The sequence below is a fragment of the Delphinus delphis genome, chromosome 9 (assembly GCF_949987515.2).
Source record: "Delphinus delphis chromosome 9, mDelDel1.2, whole genome shotgun sequence".
Classification (NCBI taxonomy): domain Eukaryota; kingdom Metazoa; phylum Chordata; class Mammalia; order Artiodactyla; family Delphinidae; genus Delphinus; species Delphinus delphis.
This window is the reverse complement of record NC_082691.1, coordinates 32,660,227-32,679,747: the sequence shown is the minus strand read 5'-3', so window position 1 is coordinate 32,679,747 and position 19,521 is coordinate 32,660,227. Positions and strand designations below refer to the sequence as shown.

At 34.4% G+C, this 19,521-nt stretch overlaps 1 protein-coding gene across 3 annotated transcripts in view; it reads right to left on the bottom strand.

Annotated features, from left to right (window-relative positions):
* The window catches only part of HYCC1 (hyccin PI4KA lipid kinase complex subunit 1), an 81,066-nt gene that overhangs the window by 7,384 nt on the left and 54,161 nt on the right, over positions 1-19,521 (bottom strand). The window contains exons 8-11 of one of the 3 annotated variants that reach the window (XM_060020393.1): positions 17,543-17,659; positions 14,255-14,342; positions 13,394-13,553; positions 106-401 (exon numbers count right to left, since the gene is read on the bottom strand). In XM_060020393.1, coding sequence (XP_059876376.1) covers positions 133-401; positions 13,394-13,553; positions 14,255-14,342; positions 17,543-17,659 — 634 coding nt within the window. In that variant the 3' untranslated portion in view covers positions 106-132. Of the gene's footprint in view, positions 1-105; positions 13,030-13,393; positions 13,554-14,254; positions 14,343-17,542; positions 17,660-19,521 lie in introns of those variants that run through there. The other 2 variants (XM_060020395.1, XM_060020392.1) reach the window with 2 other exon arrangements.

Here is a 19,521-nt window from a genome sequence, read left to right as displayed (position 1 = left end):
CTGTGGTACATAATTCATGCATTTTGATTAGGTGACATGCAAAATTTTTGTGACTGTGCAACTGTTGCTTAAAACATGCAGCAGTGACCCTTTGCCATGAGATACCTTGGAGTGCAGCTATAAAGTGCTCTGCTAAAACTGCACTCTGCCAGGTGAGTTTATTCCATCCTCCATCATTTTTCTTACAGATTTTTGCCTCCTGATCTCTGGCAAGCCTTTGCTCTCAGTTCTAGGATCTGTGGTTGTTTCCTGTACACCCTGTATATGCTGAGCATCAATCTCTCCTAGTGTTCTGCCTTTTTCCCCATTCCCGGTCCTCTCTCCGGCCACATTTGTGACACTAATCTCAGGAATGACAAGGATGCCCAATTCAGTAGTATCATTATTGTTGTCAGGTTGCTCTAGAATTGAAGATGATAAGACAAAATGATGGCTGAAAACAAAACAAAATAAAAATGCGAAACAAGAAAAGCGAAAAGATCCAAAACAAAAATTGAACGAGTGAATGTTAGGTGTTAAGCCAAATATTTGCACTGTAGAAATTACCATAATTCACCATACTCTGACAGCACTGGAGACAATGGGGTCATGTTCTTTAATTTCAAATGACAATGACAAAACTCAGAGCATCAATTAATGTTCTGTATTTTTTCACACACATATTTGATGTGGACTATGAAACAGAAATTTTTTTATAGTTTAAAATAGAATTTCTATTATTTTTAAGATAATATTGTGACCACTTGAACTTATGTCAAGCTTTAGGCAAATTTTCAAGGATTTATAGCCAAAACTTTAGCTCTTCTTAACATGAGGAACCAAGCCACTTAGGAATTCCCCTTGCACAATTTTTTTATTAGATTACACTGAGACTGCCTTAATAAACCATGATACTGGAAAAATGCTTATGCACTTATATCATGATTAGTAATGTTACAGGTATAGTTTTTGTTTCACACACCAATCATCTTGTATATTAGTAAATATTAATGTGGCTGTGACATAATTAAACAGTCTATTCCTTCAGACTCATACTAATTCCATAAATTTAGGCTAATTTGTAACCGTTCATTACTAAACTGGAGAAAAATAAAAATGGATTTGGAAAAACAAATTGGCTATTGGTCCTTTATTCTGAAAATGGTCATTTGGAATCGAAACAAAGGAATGAAACTCCTAACGAGTTAATACTTGTAGACATTTTATTGTGTCTCAAATCACAAAGCCATGGTTTATTTAAAGTTGTCAAGGAAATATCCATAACAGATGGGAAAAAATAACATGAATATGTCTACCATGGACCAGTAATGAAAGTGAAAGTTCAAAACACCATAAGACTATGTAAAACAGTATATACTCTTTTAAAATGTAGAACACAAATCTGTGTGAGGGACATTACCCACTATTTTCAAATATTTTTCATTTCAAGGTCTCCTGAATGGTGCTACAACATGTGAACAGGCAAAACACTGGCGGCCAGAACCATATATTCCTGTGGGCGCCCACTTTGCTGTGCATCTTTAAGTACTACGAATGCCTGGCTCTCACCCTAGACATTCTGATTTAAATAGTATGAGGTATGACCTGGGCACTGGGATTTTTAAAACTTCCCACATGACCAATGTGCAGCAAAGTTTAGAACCACTGCTCTATTCTGATTCTTTCAAATTTTGAAAACTGAAAATGAAAGTTATTATGGATGCCCTGGGTACTCCACACCCAGCAGCAATATGCACCTCCAAAGGTCCTCAAAGCTTCATATTGCCCTGCGCTGGTAGGCCAATGCGCTGGTTAATTAATTTCCCAATTAGCTAGCGCTTCATAAACTTTTTTTTTTTTAATTGGGGTATAGTTGCTTTACAATGTTGTGTTAGTTTCTGCTGTACAACAAAGTGAATCAGCTCTATGTATACATATATTCCTTCTCTCTTGTACCTCCCCCCCACCACACACCCCCCATCCCACCCACCTAGGTCAAAACAGAGCACTGAGCGGAGCTCCCTGCACTATACATCAGGTTCCCAGTAGCTATCTGTTTTACACATGGCAGTGTGTATATGTCAATCTCAATCCCCCAGTTCATCCCATACCCTCTCCCCCACCGCATGTCCACACGTCCATTCTCTACATCTGTGTCTCTATTCCTGCCTTGCAAATAGGTTCATCTGTACCATTTTTCTAGATTCCACATATATGCATTAATATACAATATTTGTTTTTCTCTGACTTACTTCACTCTGTACGACAGACTCTAGGTCCATCCACGTCTTTTGACTGAATACACTCTAAATGAAATTTTTATTTCCTAGACAGACCAAAGCACGTTGGTGAGGTAGTATGACATTGCTACTTCTGCTTCCCTAATAGACGTTTAATGAGACTAAGAAGTTCCAAACAAGCCCATTCCCCATTGCTAATAGTTGTCTTCAATGTGAGGGCAAGTGACACAACATTGTAAAGCAACTATACTCCAACAAAAATTAATTTAAAAAAAACAAAATCAAAGTAAGGGCAAGTAAAATCTAACTGAGGTAAATGCCAGAGGCCACTGCAACTGAGAGTAAAATCAGCATGTCACTGTTGGTGACAACCAAGAATTGTCCATTTACGCTGTAGAAGCAGTTTCACAAAAGATCTATTAATGGGATCATTAGTGCAAAATCATTATAAACTGTTGAAATTATCCAGACATAACAAAGCCAATGATTACTAAAATTTAACAAAATTTTAAAAGATAAGCATAAGTAGCCTAACAGAATAGAAAACAATCTACTACATTGATTGGCACTAAATAGTTTTCTTGAGAGTGTTCACATATATTATTCAATTATATTCTTAGAATAATGTGTTGGTGCACCTCTGAAGCAGGCAATTTGACTCCCATTTACAGACAAGGAAACTGAAGTTCAGAAAGAGTTAAAACAACTCTTGTATGGGGGATCTAAACAGTATAACATACTATAAATTCTAACTCTTCAATTCATTAAAGTCAATTTGAGTTAAATATTCTCTGATAGAGATTTTTCCATTACATTTAACTTACTTGCTTAGATTCCTGGCCATTTTCATAGAAAGCAAATAAATTACTTGGCTGAACACAGAGCAAGAGCAAATAAATCTCTAAGAAAACCTAAGTAAGTCATAACTCTCAAGGTTAATTTATTTTTTTAATTGGGTTTATTTTTTAAAAGATGTCAATGAAAATTAAAATGGTGCTGCAACGTGAAAATTTAGAATTTTGCAGGAAAAACTAGAAAATGACAAGAATATTATATAAAATAGCAATAGGCAATTGGATTGCTAATCACATTCACTGGGATAATGGTAAAGATCTGCAACCCAAGAAAAAATAACATTAATTTTTTTTAATCATGAAATTAACTGGCATGTGGAAAAACAAGATATGTTTTCCACAAGCAAAAATCTTTAATTCATTTATGTATGTTATCACTCAAAAATGGTAAAAATCACAAAACTTTTAAACTGCTTATTAAAGTAAATTCATAGAAAGAAAAACATGTAATTCTGCACAGAGCTAGAAAGAAAAGAAATATAATTCTCAGGAAAATTACAGGATAAAGAAAGATAATTACATAGCAAACATCTGTTATGTTATCTTGCTCCCTATTATTTCTCCAACTTCTTCCCCTATATAATTCTGTGACCCAATCCCCCTACACACAACTTCTTATTGGTCTTACTATTCTCTAGGCCTGGAATGCCCTTCCCCACATAGCTACGTGGCTCACCTCCTTACTTCCTTCAGGTCTTTTCTCAAAACCTTCTCAGTGAAGTCTTCCCTGATCATCCCATCAAGTTTCAATATTCCCCATATTTCATATGCCCTCTTCCCTACTTTGTTTCTTTTTCTATTCCATTATGTCACTCATGAAACTCTTTATCCTAGCTTTAGCTTCTATTTTTTCACAGCTGCCCTACTTACTAAAAGTGACAATTTAAATAAAGGAGCAATTTATTATTCACAGAATTTACACAACTCTGTACTCAGACTGATTCATAAGTCTAAAGGAATCTGGAAAAAAAAAAAAAGACAATCAAGGTGAATCCAAAAAAACAACAAAAAAAGAAAGGAACCTGGTTATGACCTAAGACACTTGCAAATTCATTTGCAAAATCAATAAAATAAGCTGACATTAAAAAAAATTAATCTGTATCATACAATTTTGACATTAATTATGAAAAGTATTTTAGAGTAGACCCCAGAAGAAAGTCATACGTATTCCTTTACAATTTATAAGATATATTTTAAATGTCATAAAATACCTGAACAATTTCATATTACCCAGTTTGATGTTTACAATTCATTCTATTCAACGGAAGACAAATGTTTTCTATATTCATTAAGCTATTCATTGCAGTGTTATCCATAATAGCAAAAAGTTAGAAACAAATTATTTAGCATATTAAGGAAATGGTTAAGTAAATGCTGGAATATAAACTCAAGGTGGTGTTATGTAGCCATTAAAATAATGGGACTTACTAGAAGAACTTGGGAAAATGTTTGACAGTGTTAACTCAACAAAAGCACAGTATGTAAAAAAAAATTAATTAGAGCGTAACTATGAAAAATACATATACGTATGGAAAAAAAACTGTAAAATGGTAATTGTTTAAGTACCGGGATTATAAGTGAATATTCCTCTACCCAGTTTACTACCATGTTGTTGCACTGTTTTTCAATAAAATAAGGAAAAAAGAAGCAAATTGCTCAGTCTATATTATAAATTTATCATTTATTCACTTATTCATGCATTCAACTATTTCTTGAGCACCTATTACGTGCTAGACATTGTTTTAGACTCTGGGGATACAATGGCCAACCAGACAGACAAAGACACTGCCCTCACAGAACTTACATTGTAGTATGGGAATTAAGTAAACAAGGGAATTTTAGATAGTGGAAAATGCAATGAAGAAAAGAATAATGGGAAAGAGTAAGCAGGGTAGTGGGGAGAAAGTCTACTTTCGATGGGTGGTCTGGGAAGACCTCTTTGAGGAAAGGATATTTGAACTGAGATCTGAATGATGAAAAAGCACTGGCTACACAACAATGTGGAGGAAGAGAGTTCAAGCTGGCACTTATTAATAATTCAAATCTCAGCTCAAATATCCCCAATTCCTAGTACAAAGACCCTAAGGCAGAAATGGCTTAGAACGTTGAAGGGTTAGAAGGAAAGATGAGAGTGGTCTTCAAATGAGGTCACAGTGGTAGGTAAGACATCACCAGGGCCACCTATGCCATAGTACAGAGCTCAGACTTTGTTCTGATTGCAATGGGCAGCCATTGACAAGTACACAGATAAATTATTTGGGTACTTTATTAGCATTCTTTATCAACAGAAGTCATATCTGTATAACACAAGATATTGAGCACGAAGTATGTCCTGGGTTAGAAAGAACAGCACTGTAACAGTCCACAGCCTGGGCCAGTAATTTGCAAGGCAGATTAGAGTGAAGTAAAGCTGCCATAGAAACACAGAATAAGGTCCTGGCAGTTAAGGGGCTGCACTCTGAGCAAGAACATGAATTACTAAGATTTAGTAATATTAATCCTGAAGCCAGAAGCAGAATTTCCAGGTAAGAAAAGAGCAGCCTGGGTCACAAAGAAAAAACACAGTCTGGACAAGAACAATTTATTTACGGACACACTGGTTAGGAAATATTACCAGATTCCTTAAGTAAGAACAGGCAAGTCTTTAACTTGTGTATATACTAAATGACACAATGCCCCTTATCGAGGTAAATTCAATTACTTGCAATAACTTTTCATCTTTATTAATCTCAAGTATAAAAAAAAATCTCTTTGAGAACTGCCAACACTGCTGCTGGATCAGGTGAATCCTCCATGATTAAAGATCCTCATGACCAGAGAGTCCAAAAACTGGTAAGCAACATCTACTAAAAAACTATCTATAAAAGCTTATTTCTTCCTCCGTGTGCATTGTACAACAAATGCTCCTTAAAAGGTTGGGGGAAGGGTAAAGCTCAATAATAAATAACAATAAATAATAAGTTCCTTAACTACAGCCAGAATTATATAAGGCATCCTTAGTAAAAAAAAAAAAAAAAATGTAGAACACAGTCATTTACAAACAACCGTTTTTGCCTCATAAAACAAATAATTTTAACTATCTTGCTTCTCTGTAAAGAAAATTACTTTATTTTATCTAGAAATAAACTAAGATTTTTTGTTTGCTTCTAAAGTTGGCCAGAATTCTTAAGACTACTGTCTTCCTCTTTAAGCCTTATGTTCACATGTGTCAATTGTATTTTAGCTCTCTGGTCAATATGTCCTTTTTCTTTGTGTCACCCAATATTTTCTAATATATTATTTTGTCTTCCATGAGTAAAAGGTCAATATCAAAAATGTCAGTTAAAATTCATGCAATGCTAAGTTTGGTCAGAAGGAAATGCTTATTTTTGGTTCTAATGTTTTTTTATCATCTATATTGGGAAAAGAAAATTTGTTCCTCTAACAGCATTTTAGAATCTAAAAATAATGGAGCTTCTCAAAATGATTTTTTCTAAATTTCTTTAAAAAGTTTAAACAACTTTTAAAATAAAAACATAAGCATTATAAATTTCTAATTGTACATGTAGAATTCCAATAGCCAATTCTTTAAAGTTTGCTACTTTTGAGTTTAAAATTACCATTTCTTCATTTTTCAAAATGCTTTTATAACTATCAGCAATTTTGTTTTTCCTCAAATGCTTTACTTATAAAGTCATAAAATCTGATTAACAAAATAAATGTTCCGTGTCAAGATTTATGGCATTTACCTTCTGCAGTATCTAGAAAGACTAGCTTAAATGTTTTGAAATTTTTACAAATAATCTTTTTTTAATATTTAACTAAAATATACCTCTTATAATTATTCCAATTTGCTCAACAGTTAGAAAGTTATTAATGTTCTATTTATCAATATATTATATGATAGAAATTATTAACATTTTCTAAATCAATATCCATTTTTTTAAATAATCAGTTTTAAATAAACTATTTTCCAACATGAATTGCATCTTTTTATTGTTCCATTTCTTATCTCATCTAATAAGTTAGTCCTAGATCACTGGGCAAACTGAAACAAGTCACATTTTTTGTCATTTTTTAAAAATATAATCACAGGTATCTTTGAATTTTATTATAATCGTTTAAATTTATTTAACTACCTTGGCATCCTTTAAATAGGAACTTAATGCTGAAAATGCAACAAACAGCTGTAACAACATGAAACTTCACTTTCTTTAGATTCACTCTATGTAAACTATATTTTGTTTCATTTTTCACTTAAACATTCCATATAATTAATTAAATACTCTAAAATTCTCAGGGTACTGATTTGGTAGTACTAAGTTAGAAGACTTAACAATATATATAGTACTTATTTTCCATTCTTTTTCACTGCTTAAAACTCTGTACTCTTGGATCTCCTAAGTCAAAATAATGATATGCAATATTATAAAAATAAACCATTTAACATATTCCAGGACCAAAAGCAGGGCAAAATTCAAAGAATCTAGATTACAAATATTGCTTTTATTGTTACACCTACCTGTTGCAAACAGTTGTAACCGTACATAAATGAGAATATAAGTTCAATCTATTCTATTTACCTGTCAATTTGGGATTGAGACAACAAGTATTAAAACAACTTTCTAAAAAATCCTGACTGTAATGGTGTTATACATGTCAGATAATAAGGTACTATACCTCAGGGCTTTAGAAATTACAAAAAAATCATTAAACTGATCATTACTATTATATCACATATGTATACTTTTTTGTTTGATATAACACTCCAACTAAACATGTTTGTCTCAAATTGAGGAAAGCCAATGAAAGGGTTGATCAATCACAGGATGATCTGAATAGCAAGCTGGCTAAAAAAAGCTTATCAAGAATACAATTATTGAGCAGTTAATAAAACAAAGTAAATAGTTTTAAATTAATAAAAGTCAGCCTTTACAGAGTGCTTTAAAGCATACCAAAATGCTTTTCACTGACTTGTCTCATTATCTCACAAATACACAAGTGGAAAAAAGGTGGGCAGTAATAAAGAATTAGGATTTCACTAGATAAGACTTTTATCAGATAACTAGTTGGCAAAAATTATAAGCACTCATTATTTGCAACAATAACTTAATTAGAGGACTTTCATGGAATGGGTATTTCAACAACCATTTTAAAAGAAAGGAGGAAAGTTGTTACATTGTTCCAAGTATAGATAATTTTTTAAAAAGTGGAAGAGTGAGTCATAATGGTGGCGGTGGTGAGGAAAGAGACAAAGAAAAAAAATAGCAATTAAATTTGCTCTGGGAGAGGAGAAGGAATGGAAAACTACAAGGAAATAAATAAGTATAGATTGTATAATAGAATCTTGTAGAGAATCATTCAGGGATTTAAGAAAAAGGGCTCTCATAGCTGAAATGGTAGATAATGAAAATAGCTTTAGAAGCAACATTTAAGAATAACTATAGAACAGAAGCATAATTATAAAGAAATACCTTCTGTTTTCCTTTTAGTTCTGTTTATTTTTTAAACGTAATAAATATTTAAGAAAATAAAACTGCATTTTTATTATTAATTTAAAAAATTGATTATTTCACGTTTTATCTTATTTTTCTTATTGGAATTTTCATTTTGATTCTTGTGACGGTCATAATCTACTCACATTCTTCTCTTACCTTACTTAATGATTTTTAAAATCTTTATTCAATTATTATCTTTCTCTAATTGCATTTTACTTTCAAATTATGACTTCTAAATAGCCCTCAATCTGTAGGTGGCTCAAAAATCTAGATTTAAAAAATACACACTAAGTGAAACACAATATGCTTAAAATAATTAACAAATCTATATAAACAAATCTATATAAATATATATAAAGCTATTAATTCTGAAAATATGACCCTTGAAAGTCAAAAGCAGCAACTCTACATTGTAATTTTACTTTCCAAACATATGTATTGACATGGAATTATGAATTCATTAAACCTTTCTCAAAAATTTATACACAAAGTTTAAAAAGTCTGAAAACACAACATTAAGTTAAGCCATGCCAGTACAATATTAAAATAATTAAGTGAAAAGTGGGGAAAATCAGGCAAACACACTAGTTCTCAAACATGTCTCTCCAAAACAATACTTCAGCTGAAACCAGCCTTTCTTTAAAAATCACCCTATTTAGTCACTGTCTGATCAGAATTAAAATTACAGGGCCTTGCGACATCTCCCTGGCTTGGGATGTTGATAGTCAGGGCGGATAAAGCATGCTGACAGAGGGCAGTGGTCAGAGGGTATATGGGAACTCTGTACTTTCCACTCAATTTTGTTGTGAGCCTAAAACTGCTCTTAAAAATAAAGTCTATTAATAATAATAATTTAAAAATTGAACAGTCCAAAATATAATTCTAGAAATTTGGGTTGTTATTTAACAATAATAAGATGATGGCAAGGGATATATGTTCTGAAATGTGTGGAAATGCTAAAGCTAAAGTAATTTTTTACCTTCCAAAAGGACATTTTCCATTAAAATATAAACTATAGATAAATTCTTAACTTTAAGAAAAGAATGGCAGATCTGTGAAGCTTCAGAGAATCCTGAAATATTGATACATTCTAAAAGAGCTCAGAAAAAAATTTTTGAATGCAAATGATTAAAATTGTTCCAAATTAATTTTCGAAAGACTAAACCATGAATTGGTTTTGGCTGTAAAGACAAAGAGATTTTTTCTGTTACAAATAATAAAAAGAATACATGTGATTAACTGCTCCAATTTAATGTATTTGTTTGCGTGTGCAATTTCTGGTGACTCAGATGTGCAAACACACTAATGGCTTAATTATCTACATTCCTTAATGAAAAAGGGAGATGGAAAGAAAAAAAGAAAGTTCTGCTTGGCTGCTTCTGTGGGACAACCTCATTTACTCCTGCCCCTCTTCTCCCCAGCTAGGATGGAAAATGGAGAAAAAAGGAGAGAGGCAATAAATAAAGACATAAATATGGAAGCAACCTAAATGTCCATCGACGAATGAACAAGGAAAATGTGGTATATATACAATGGAATATTATTTATCCATAAAAGAAGGAACTCCTGTCACTTGTAGCAACATGGATGGACCTTGAGGGCATTATGCTAAGAAATAAGTCAGACAGAGAAAGACAAATACCATATGAGATTCCTTATATGTGGAATCTAAAAAAACTCCTAGATACAGAGATCAGAGGTGGGAAGTGGGAGTGGGTGAAATGGGTGAAAGTGATTAACAGGTACAAACTTCCAGTTATAAAAACATAAGTCTTGGGGATGTAATGTACAGCATGGTGACTATAGTTAATAATAAGACTGTATGGTGTATTTGAAAGTTGCTTAGAGAGAAGATCTTACAAGTTTTCATCATGAGGGGAAAAAAGGGTAACTATGTGTGGAAATGCATGTTAACTAGACTTATTGTGATCACATTTCACAATATATCCATATATTGAATCATTATGTTGTAGACCTGAAACTAACGTTATATGTCAATTATATCTCAATTTTTTAAAAAGACACAAATAAAAGAAAAAGAGAAGAAAAAGGGAAGAGATCCAAGAAAAGAAAAAAAAAAAGGGCCAATTGCTTTCTTCTTTCCCAGCACTAGCAATAACAAGGAAAAAGACAAGGAGTAGAAAAAAAAAGAGTATTCCTTAAAGTTCATGTTTCTTGTCCCTTCTCCTTCCCCAACCCTCATCATCACTGCCTTAAAGTTGCATATTCCATATTCCTACCGTATGATACAGTTCAGGGTCTGGGAAGAAATCCCTCCTCCTGGGAGGGTTGGTGTGGAAAGGGAATGGTAGGGATAGAGGTGGAACACGAAACACATTTAGCATTCCATGAAACAAAGAAACTCTAAATGTGTTTTCACACAGTCATAAACTAAGCTTACATGCTACAGTGCTGTGCTTCAGAAACATTATAAGATGATAAGGTTTTTGTGGATCACCCTGGAATCCACATGCCCTTTAACATAGTTTCTGCAAAAATTAGTGTATAAATAAAATTGTTATAATATATATATATAATTCACATGTGAATGTAATATAATAAACATAATTTATATAAACAAATATAATTTAAAAATCCATTTACAACTTGAGAATGATCTATATATTTAAAAACTATAGTAAAGCTACCTATCTTCCCCACAAGAAGCCAGTGTCAGCTAGAGCCCAGGACAATGATAAGGTGTTCAAATAGGAATCAGGACCATGGAGATGAAAAACAGAAAAGCTTTCAATTCAGCAACACAGGGTAACAATGAAAAATACTGCTCTAGGAAGGAAAGCCAAGACTACTCTAAAAAGGGAGAATGCAACCTACCTGTAGAGATAAATAAGGACCCTGGACTAGGAATATTTTAGAGTCCACTGGATAAAGAGAATTCACACTGCAGAAGAGTGGTAAACAAGACTTAGCTACATTCTACATGCGCCTGACTTGCTTTTCACAGTTCATTCTCTTTAAATCCTCATCCTTGACTTTTTTTTTATCATAAACAGGAGTTGCCCAAGTGTTAAGAGTTGTTAAGATTGAATAAGTGTAGGGAGACAGGTGACAAGTAAGGTTAAGGCTGTAGTCTTAAGACACGGTGCCAACCCTTCAAGTGGTAGCCAATATAAAATCTGGAAGATATGTAAGAATCTAGTATATACAATATATTGAAGTAGTCTTTTCTTGTTTTGGTAATTTACTGCTATACAATATTTCTGGAAAATTATTTCTATTTTATTGCACAGTACACATCTTATTCCATTAAATGCACTTATGGACACATACACAAATCTTCTTTCACACATACATATGTGCAAATACAATTAAACTTCAATATTTCACATTTTTAACTGCAGGACCTATATTTTTCCCCTAGTTCCCAATATGTCCACCTAAATAGAAAGAAGGGTAAGTGAAAAAGGAATTAAAATTCATTCTTGCATTTCCTGTAGTGGTAATTTTGGAGCAATTATGGCCACAACAGATGCATACGATCTGGGTCATTGCCTCTGTGTATATTTTCACTTGCTAATGCTTAAACAGAAAACGGATCTCTAGGGGAACATGGTGATATCTAATTAAATGACTTTCTACCTGTAATCTAGTCCCAAACTGTAGCATAATTTTCACTGAAGAAACTGATGTATGTTTAGACGCTGACTATATGTCTTAAACAGTAGCATAATTTGCCTTGATAATGGCAAATATTTACCACCTCTTTTGTGCCTTCCTAAAGGACTTTCGAGAATTGGTCACATTACTTTAAAAAAGGAAAAGATTGAAAATGATCATTGGTTAAGCTGGAAAATTTCATCATCATTTTTTTTTGGACATACTGTCTCCTAGATTCCCTGAGTAGAAACAATGGCAGCTGTTCTCATCATCAACTTTCTATTTTGTAGTGAATAATCTCACTCTTCTCACTTTTGCATTTTCACTATAGATATCATAGAGACAACTGGAACTATCAAATATACCAAAAGGAGCTACCATTTTCATTGCAGTTTGTAGCAAGGAGAAAACAGACAATCGATTTTGTTTTACTCCAATATATATGTTTGCTTGGAGCAAAGAAATGGCTTTTTGCTTCCCATTCTATGGTTAACGTCTAGGAAAGTGATAGTAATCTCCTTACACTGATTCTTGCCCACTACAACAACTTCTAGGTAGGAGGCGAGTTATAAAAAGAATAAGAAATTAAATAAAAAATAATAAGTTATAAGAGAACGGAGAGAGATGGAAAGCATTAAGAAGGCCATGGTAAATAAAATTCACTTCCAGTAGAATTTTTAAATAATAAAATGAAGCAGTCAAAAAGGGATACTAAAACAAACAATCTTACAAGAAAATTAACTTCTAGAAAATAGAAATGCCTAGAGTTGTATCAATACCATGGGATTCTTTACCAAGATGTCCAGAAGAAAATGTTAAAGTCCCTATTGGTTGTTCCATTTCAATATGCAAGTTTACCTGCTAAAAAGTTGAAAAATCAGAAACATTAAGGAATATTTGCAAATAGTTGTGAATAGAAACCCAAAATGTATTAATAATTGAAAAATGCATTTCCTACTCTCCTACTGTGTTGAAATAAAATTTAAGAGCCAATACAATGTTTAAATAAATTTTCATCCGTATATGTAACACAAGGGGCTCTGTGTTCTTATTGCCTGCCATCATTCATGGATAAGAAATGAAAAGTTAAAGGTGATCCAACAGCTCTTTATTCCATGCCACTATGATATTATTTACCAAATTTAGAAGTTACAGCACCTTAAGTACAGAGAAGAAGGGGACAGCAATAACAATCCTCTAATTTGAGGAGTGTTTTATTTCTTACCATGTCTTTTCCACCTATGACCTCTTATTGACATGCTGGTTACTGCATTTCTCGATATTCTAGAGGAAGTTGGTGTGATTTCAACTTGAATACACCTTGTACCCTCCTTACTAGATTTCATGGCACCATGAGGCAATGAAGCCTGTATTGCATTGGCAACCTAAAAAGGAAAAATATAGTTCAAGATTGGCATTAAACAGATGTATTATTATACCCTTAGATAAAACAAGATGTTAAATTCTTTTTTCAATTTGTTTATTGAAGTAGAGCTGATTGACAATGTTGTGTCAACCTCTGCTGTGCAGCAAACTCGCTCAGTTATCCACAGACAGATACATTCTTTATTTATAGTCTCTTCCATTATGGTTTATCCCAGGATATTGAGTATAGTTCCCTGTGTAAGACATTAGGACCATGTTGTTTATCCCAAGATGCTAAATTTTAACAGATTTTTAAAAAGAATAATTCCTTCAAGATCTTTCATAAGATCCTCTAAAATGAGGAGTAAGAACGCAGAAGGAAACATGGTTAAAAATATATGTGATGAAATTTAAAATTCCAAAATACTAAACTATATTTCCAAATGCCTAATGCTAATTAATAAATGCAGCTTGAGCATGTTAATGAGAATATTCTTAGAAGTGAAAATGACTATTCATATCAGGCTAAGACGTTAGCCTAATGAAATTTTCAAATTATATATACCTTTTTCGAGTAACAAATTTTTCCACTATAACAGGAACATGAATCACTGAGTACTGATAATGTATTAATGCACTACAAATGGCTACTTCTCAATTTATAGTTCTAAATTGAGAAATTTTAAATTACAAAATTTACATAAATAAGTGAGACACCTACCAGCAATGGCTCTGGATATAATTCTAGCTGGGCTCTGTATATAATATCATCCAATGCTTTTTGAGCTAGATCCCATTCTCCATTATAACTATAAAATTAAATGAAGTATAATTACTTTAAATTAATTCTATATAACTGAACAAGATATAATGAGAAATTGTTTATCTTTAATAAAGAAAATAATAGATCGTATTAGCACATTGCTTAGCATTCCACCCTCATTAAATATATATTTCTAAATCTTTGAATTCCTTTCAACTGTATCTGAAAGCCTATTAATAGCAAAGAAAATTTTACAGATGTAATTTCTTCTCTAAAGAACATGTCTATTTATAGAACAGATAGCCAAAAAGCTAGGCAATCTCAAAGCACTTTACGCTTTCAAAACAAGTCAGAGCATAATAAATTATATACCTTAGAATAATGTTCAGAACACTGTATGGTCAAACTACTCTGTAACTCCCATGGTTTTTAACGAAAATCTACAACTACTGTGGCTTGCAGCATCCTAAGTAGTTACTTCTTTGCATTCACATAGTCATTTAGAAGTGTACGTGACATATGCTGCAAATATCACAGAGATATTGGGAAAAAAGTGCATGTGTATATTAGTTTTCAAAGATATGGCCAAACTCTTCCTAAAAATTGGCTAAATGATGGAACGGACAGAGAAATAACCACTTGCTCATCTGACAACAAAATAAAGAAGTGTGAATTACATCAAGCATGCAAGTGAGGCCTAAAAAATGGAAGCAGCATTGCTCTCACCCTAAAAACAAGATAAAGCCAGGTAATCTACAAAATCATAACTTCTCATGAATCCAACAAGGAGCTAAGGTCACAGGGCAACCAAGTAGCCCGAAACCCAATGGCAGCCAGGTGCCCCTGAAGAGAGTGAGGCCACAATGCAGGTGGGTAAAAAGAATTCAGCTAAACTTTTCAACAAATTTCTAAAAGCCAGGTGTGGGCCAGTACAAAAACTCTGGAAGCAGATACAAGGGGACGTCACACCCACTCATAAGCTCTTCTCCACAAACCACCTTTAGGCACTCATAAGAAAAACTAAGCACAGGGCGGGGGACCAGAGAAAGCTGCTCTTGGTAGTGCAGGCCTGAAGGAGAAGAGTGGCCACCAGAGCAGGAAAGACACCAGACAGATCCAGCCAGACACTTTCAGTGGAACAAAAGTTTAAAGCCTTTGGGGAAAGAGCAGAAAAACCCTTTCACCCCGAGGGCGGAGGTGAAGACCAACTCACTCTCGCTGTGAGGGAGAGAAAAAGAAAAAAAGCCTCTGCATGTAGGGGAGGATCAGGAAATCATCCTATGCTGAGAAGAAGGAAGGCCAGAGGTCTCCTACCACTGGAGGAGGGGCAGGACCACTGAGGAACTCCCACCCAGATAAGCAGGGACATAGGGCCTGCTTAGAACTGAGGCTAGACCTAGACGAGGACAACAGAAAACACCACTTCTCCTCCCTCCCACCCCCAACCAGGCTAGTACACATCTAGAAACATGGAGCAGCACTCTACTGCTGGAGGAGGGGCAAGAACATGGAGAGAGACCCTCTCTGAGGTACAGACACACTCGGAAAGCTAAAAGCTGAGGACGGAGCAAGAGTATTGAGGAAAAACCCTCCAGCAATAAGTAGCAGGTAACATAAAAGGAATTTGGAGTAGGTGGTGCAATATAGGTAATCATAGCAGCAACGAATCCAGTCCCAGCTCACTCCTGCCTACAAAAACTCTACTAGCATCCTAGAAAAGAGGCATATCCATTTCCAGGCATAAATAATATTTATCTCAATCTTTACTGTCCTACCCATGAACAAAATAATGATCAATCAAATATTACAAAGCACACAAAAAGCAAGAAGAAAACAACCCACTATCAAGAGACAAAAACCAACCAAACCAAATTCAGAGATGACTCAGATGTTGTACTTACCTGGGAAATTAAAATAACTGAGATTAATATATTAAATGCTCTAGTGGAAAAGAGGGACAACATGTATGAACTGACGGGTAGTTTAGCAGAGAGATAGAAACTATAAGAAAAAGCCAAATGAAAAGGCTAGAAATAAACACAGTAACAGAGATGAAGAACCCCCTCAGTGGGCTCATTATTAGACTCAACATAGTCAAGGAAAGAATCAATGAACATGAAGATAGATCAACAGAACTTAAACAGAAACACAAAGCAAAAAGGAGAGAAAATAAAATAGATCAGAGCATCTGACAGCTGTGGGACAATACTAATGGTCTAACACAGGGGTCAAGAAACTTTTTTTTAAAGAGCCAGATAGTAAATATTTTGGGCTCGTGGGCCATACAGTCTCCTCTGCAACTAGTCAACTCTGTCACTGTAGCACAAAAGCAACCATAGACAATACATAAACAAACAGATATCACTGCTTTTCAATAAAACTTTTTAAAAACCAGGGAGCATGCCAGATTTGGCCCAAAGATCATAAATTCTGCCTTCAGTTATGAAGCTTATAATCTACCGGGGAAAATTAAGGTTATCAAGTGAATATAATATAACGTATAGTAAGATATGTGTAGTAAGAGAAGTACAAAGTAGTAAAAGAGTGCAAAGAAAAATACTAATATCTCAAGTATCAAGTAAGACTGAGCATCAATATTAGAAATTAATAGCAAATTCATAATAAACTTTGATGAAAGAGGCTCTAAGATGTTTCTCAAGAATTAAAATTTCTGGGGCTTCCCTGGTGGCGCAGTGGTTGGGAGTCCGCCTGCCGACGCAGGGGACGCGGGTTCGTGCCCCGGTCCGGGAAGATCCCACATGCCGCGGAGCGGCTGGGCCCGTAAGGCATAGCCGCTGAGCCTGTGCGTCTGGATGACTGTGCTCTGCAACTGGAGAGGCCACAACAGTGAAAGGCCCGCATACCGCAAAAAAAAAAAAAAAAAGAATTAAAATTTCTGGAAATGGAAAAGAGAAATTCATTAGGGAAAAAATGCTACTTGGAAATTACAGCAAAAAAAAAATTGAGTAATGAAGAAAGAAACTGTAAGTGTATTTAGGTGTCACTAATTTTCATTCTGTCCCTGAATTAAAGAAAGACGATGAAGTGTTTTAGTTGGTTACAAATTCTTTGGAATATTAAAAGATATGTTTTAAATAATAAAACTATTATCAAGATATTGATTCATATTTTTTTCACAAAAATATGCTGATTGTTTATTGAGATTATAATATAGCAACAATAAAATAACAGACTATAATTTTCCAAAGAGATCAAAGATTAACTTTGTATATGAAATAAACTTACAAGGCAAAATAAATTCCTGTTAACATTTGCACCATGAATCCTGAAGAAACCGGTACCCTGCTACTTATACCTTTGTATTTTCTTACATGTTGTCGAGGATATCCACAAACACAGATTCTAGAAAGACCAAAATAAATATATTTGTAAAATTAGTAAAAATTAAGGTAATTTATTTTTTAACATTTATAAGCCAACAATGTACGAGGTATGCTCTCATAACAAACCAAACAGCAATGAAACAAAGAATCTTTCAAAACAGAACGTTTGTCTGTAACATTTTACTGAGTAAGTTAGACTGGGAAAAAATGTAGAAAGCTGGGGGTATGTTAATATAAAGTAAGTGAACCAGATTATCAGAGTTGGTTCACTAATTTTGATCAATCATTATTACTGACCAAATTATTAATGATTTTTGGTTACCATAAAACCATAAAACATGAAGCTCAGCACTATTCATCATGAATAGATCAGTGGTATGATCCTCTATTCCCGATAAAGTTCTTGACACAAACTGCAGGCTCCAAAAAAGTATTCTAAAATTAGACTCAAACTTCATACAGTATATCTTAATAAATTTCAGATAGATTGAAAATTTTTATGTTAAAATACCATAAGAGGGGACTTCCCTGGTGGCGCAGTGGTTAAGAATCCGCCTGCCAATGCAGGGGATGTGGGTTCGATCCCTCGTCCAGGAAGATCCCACATGCTGCGGAGCAACTAAGCCCATGCGCCACAACTACTCAGCCTGCGCTCTAGAGCGCATGATCCACAACTACTGAGCCCGCGTGCCACAACCACTGAAGCCCGCGCGCCTGGAGCCCGTACTCTGCAATGAGAAGCCCACGCGCTGCAACAAAGTGTAGCCCCCGCTCACCACAACTAGAGAAAGCCCACGTGCAGCAATGAAGACCCAATGCAGCCAAAAAAAAAAAAAAAAGTAACATACTATCATTAGGGAGTGAAAAGGAAAGAATAAGAGGAATGTATAATTATCCCCACATTTATTGGGGGGTTTGGATAGCTGGCTGGCTGGTAGTGCCACTAAATCAATTAGGACAAGTAACACATACTGTTTTGGAAGGTGCTAAGTTTCAGATATGTTTATTTTTAGGTATACAATATAGGTATCAGTTTTGTCTGTCATGTCCTCTCTCCCACCCCCAACGTCTTCCATTAATAGTACCTCTATCCCTCTTACCTTTAGGAAGTAGTCACCCCCTATAAAATTAAGTATAACCATGTGATTATGGTGAGGCTGACAATAAAACTGCCTGTGACAAGAGATCGCTACTCTGAGATCTATTTTTCCCTTCTTCCTTTTAATAACATATATAAAGGCACACTCCCCTCCACACTCCCCAACCAATTTTAACTAGAACTATGGCCACCTGCTAGAGACCATATTTCCTAGGCTTCCTTGCATCTAAGTGTGACCATGTGACTAGTTCTAGACAGTGGTCTGTTAACTGAAGTCGTATGACTTCTAGGCTGTACCCTTAAAAGGCAGCTGCTTGCCTTCCACTCTCTCTTTCTCCCTGCTTTCAGGATACAAGGCAGATGTAATAGTAGTGATCCATCACCATACAGACAAGAGTAACACCAGGAATGGTAGAATCCCAAGAAAGAAGGAGCCTGAATACTTTAGAAACAGAGCCAATCTGCCCTCAGACCATCTATCAGCTTGGACTTTTATGTGAAAGAAAAATAACCACTTTATTTAAGTTACCATTATTTCTGTTAAAACAGCCAAACCAAAATTTAACCTGATACAGTACTCTTCCAATAATGCTACTATGCAACTTGGCCCTATAGGGGTTTGTATAAGCTTCAGACGGCACAATCGAAACTTTTGCTGGATTGTTTTTCATAGTGAACCTGGGAGAGATGTTCTTTTTCCTGCGTTCACTAAAGGAAGACAATGTAAGCTTTTAGCTGCCTGTGGTCACTGCTCTTACCACATAGAAGAAGCCTATCTTCAG